This window comes from Benincasa hispida, chromosome 9 (assembly GCF_027475165.1).
Source record: "Benincasa hispida cultivar pf3 chromosome 9, pf3_genome.v1.1, whole genome shotgun sequence".
NCBI classification, from domain to species: domain Eukaryota; kingdom Viridiplantae; phylum Streptophyta; class Magnoliopsida; order Cucurbitales; family Cucurbitaceae; genus Benincasa; species Benincasa hispida.
This window is the reverse complement of record NC_143486.1, coordinates 8,849,035-8,852,925: the sequence shown is the minus strand read 5'-3', so window position 1 is coordinate 8,852,925 and position 3,891 is coordinate 8,849,035. Positions and strand designations below refer to the sequence as shown.

General features: G+C 31.3%; 1 protein-coding gene across 1 annotated transcript; it reads right to left on the bottom strand.

The window, feature by feature from the left end:
• Positions 1-654: 654 nt before the first annotated feature.
• LOC120086853 (gibberellin 3-beta-dioxygenase 2-like) lies at positions 655-3,573 on the bottom strand. Its single transcript, XM_090317480.1, has 2 exons — positions 3,004-3,573; positions 655-1,568 (listed from the first exon to the last, which is right to left on the bottom strand). The coding sequence occupies exons 1-2, from the start codon at positions 3,489-3,491 to the stop codon at positions 938-940; spliced, it is 1,119 nt and encodes a 372-aa protein (XP_090173606.1). The 5' UTR covers positions 3,492-3,573; the 3' UTR covers positions 655-937.
• Between the last annotated feature and the right edge of the window lie 318 nt (positions 3,574-3,891).

Sequence of the window (3,891 nt, the reverse complement as noted above, 5' to 3'; positions counted from 1 at the left end):
CAAACGCACTCTTAATTATTGATGTTACTTTTACAAGTTATGGACATACTATTAAATTGATGGGATTGAAATGAACTGCAACAGGTACTAGGCTTGCTCCAATTTAATGCATATATCTTCATTATAATATATATGTGACCAGAAAAGAAAAAATGCAGTATGTACACTTTTATTTTGTCATTTGCTTTGTTTTTTTCCTTTTATGTATTTGGAAGTGTTACTTTTGTGGGTTGTGTTTCTTAAAAGTATCTTTCCATTTATTTTTTTTCGAGTTCGAATAATATGTGAGACGATGGAACTTCCGAATATCTGATCTCTTGATCGATAGCAGTTAAACTATATTTTTTTTATTGACAATTAGGTACAATATTCATATATTTTGATTAGAACTTTTATATTAGGATTTGTTTGAGAATAGTTATGTACAAAATAGAATTTAAAAATATAGGAATGTTAACCATAAAAAACATACATTTAAATATAAAGATATGAGGAATGACATAATTGGATTGACTAAAGAAAAAATTATATTTATGAAAATTATTTAAAATATTTTTTGAAAAGTTATTTTAGGTGACTGGAAAATACTTTAATTTTTTTAAAAATTAAAAATTTGAAAAATAAAACCAAACAGACCATTTGAAAACACGGATGTGTTTCTGATTTCTTCAAATGATATAACCATTAATTTTACTTTCCACAAGCAAACCTATCTAATCCAAAGTTACACACACACACACTGTGGATTAGATATTACTCTCTACACCCACCATGCACAAACCTCTGTGATTTAAAAGAAAAAAATCCCTAAAACTCAAACTTGGCTTAAATTGCATTAATATTTATTTAGTTAGCCAAAATGGGGAAGAGTTGAAAAGTTGAAGAAGAAGAAATGTAGAGCTGTATTTTATTTATGGGTGGGAGGAGGTGGAAGTGATTAGTCTACTTTCACCTGGCTGTGATCCTTGACGTCTAACGGTCCATTGAGAGGAGCACAAAGACGAATAGATGAGAGTGTATAGTTAAAAAGTTCGGCTTTTTTACGGAGGTACTCAGTCCAAGTTACCGTGGGGTAAAGTTGTGGTTGAATAGGACCCACAAGTTTCTTAAGCGGTGAAATTTGAGCGGTTTCTGGGGGTCCGAAAATGTAGGCCACCGAGACGCGTTTTCGGGTCGAGTTCACAACGGCCTGATGGAAAGAACATGGGAATATCCCATTTGTGAGAATATGGAGGATGTCTCCAACTTGGACCACTAATGAATCGGGAACCGATTCGACCGTCACCCACTGGTTCCCCTCTCCCATTACTTGTAACCCACTCGCATTGTTTTGATGCACAATGGTTAAAAGGCTGGTGTCGGTGTGGGCCCCAAGACCCATGGCTCGATCCGCATCTGGACAAACCGGGTATGAGTTCAACTGGACCACTACATGACCCAACTTCAAATCCCCATTTGGCTCGGCCCAATTCACATCCTCTCGAGTTATACCTAATTCCCCCAATGCAAGCCACATCAGCCTTCCACATAAACTCTTCATCTCTTGATTGTATTCTTCTGTTATATCACTGCAATAAATTATACCATCTTAATTTTTAAAAAATTAATGATTTTAACCATAAACTTAAATGAATAGTTCAATGTTTAATTCTCCTATAAGTTTTCACTTCAATTATCGCAAAAAAAAAAAAAAAAAAAAATGTTATCTGATGATTTAATGAATTATAGAACATAGTATAATTCTTTCTATATAAAAGTAACATTAGAGCTTTTCTCTTTTTCTTTTTTCCCTTTTTTTTTTTTTTGATGAAATTTATGAATAATTTAAGGAAGAATTTTTCATTGTGTTTTAGTTGCAAAATTGAACCAATGTTAAAGTTTATAATTTAAATTGATACAATGTGACTAGTTAATCAAAATCGAAATTCTTTTCCTTATTTTATTACGTGGGACCATGCCCTTTTCATAATATATATATTAATCAAATTAATTAATCAATTGTTTAACTTCATCTTTGTAGCCATTTTATTTTTTATTTATTATTTTTTAAAATCAAGCATATTTACTCTTAATTTCTTATCATAATTTACTACTTTTTAAACACAATAGTTAAATTCTTAACTAAATTTTAAAATACAAAAATAAGTTTTTAAAAGCTATTTTTTTAGTTTTTAAATTTTGGCTTTATTTTTTAAACCATTGGTAGAAAGTAGATAATGAAGGAAGAAATTTGGAGGTGAAAATAGTGTGTATAAGCTTAATTTTCAAAAACAAAAAATGAAAAACAAAATGGTAACAATACCTAATTTTTTGTTTTTTAATTTTTAAAATTTGACTTGATATTTGAAAATAATGGTAAAAAATAGTTAACAAAACGAGAAATTTAAAGGATGGAATCTTATTTATTAATTTAGTTTGTGTTTTCGTCCAATTTATTAGTGTACAAAACTTGATTTTATTAAAATTAATAATTTTACATTTTCCCCCACTAAACTAATAGGTGAATTAGTTGCAATTGAACCAATGGTAAAATGATCATTGAAAGTTTATAATCCAAATCAATACAATGCAGCAAATTTAGAATCAAAATTGACAATTTTTTTCTTATTTTATTATGTGAGATAATAATAATAATAATAATAATAATAATAATAATAATAATAATAATAATAATAACGATGACAACAATAATAGTAGTTAATTATTCAAGCTCTTTTTGGTAGTCATTTCATTTTTTATATATTTTTCTGAAAATCAAACCTATTTAGTATTCTCATTTTTTACGAAGAAAAATATATAAAAATTGAATTCTTAATCAAATTTAAAAATAAAAACAAAAAGAAAATTTTAAATTTAGACTTGGTATTTGAAAATAGTGTTAAAACATAATTAACAAAGCAAGAAATTAAAAGGGTGAGAAAAGTGTGTTTTATAGTCCCTAAAACTAAATAATTAGGAAATATTAGGCTTGACTATCACAGTTCGTGATAGTAATAGTAATACCAGTATTTGGTGTAGTCATGAGGCCAGAGTTTTTGGAAGTGTTGAAGAGGGGAACCGTTGATGGTGAAGCCTTCAGACCACATACGCTTAGTGAAGAAGGGGGAAATACGGACAAGGCCGTAGCCAGCGACGCCGTCGGGGGAACGAGCAGCCTTAAGCTTCTGGGAAGAGGGAAGATCAAAGAGGGTATTGACAGTGGATTCCATGGAGTGGATGAGGGACATGGGGACGCCATGGTTAATGACCTGGAATACCCCCCAAGTTCGTAATGCATTGGTAATGAGCTCAGGGGCATTGGGGAGAGAAAGGTCAATTAAGGGGATGGAATCGGAGAGAAGAATATTGGAGTCTCTAAAGGAAGGGAAAGATTCGGGTTGAATCCAATCATAAGTGTCGGGGAGTTGTTGGAAAGAGTCGAGGTTTTTGATGGTGGGGACATGGACGGGGTGGGTTTTGAAGACATCACTCATTTTCGGGTTGGCGGCCATGTTACTTAGTAGAGCTTAGGGTAGATGTTGTGGTTAAGAATGAGGGAGACCAAACAAAGGGAAGATAAGAGTTGAGAAATTAATTGCAACTTCTCTATTTATAGAGATAGACAACTTCTCTAACTTTCTACTCATCAATCTAATTGTTAAACAATTAATTGACCCAAAAATTTAAATTGATATCATCTAACACTAATATAAGCAATTGTGGGCTCATTCTAGTACTTCAATTGTCACACACAAAAAAGTCTAGAAACACTTAAGATGAAAAGAAAAAAATAATTTTTCATGTAGCAAACCATGGTTGACAATTGAGTAGGTCGTAAATAATGGGTGCAACCCATAGTGCACTCACCAATATTTTTGACCTAATAATCGACATTTGGGAGAAAGTGAGAAA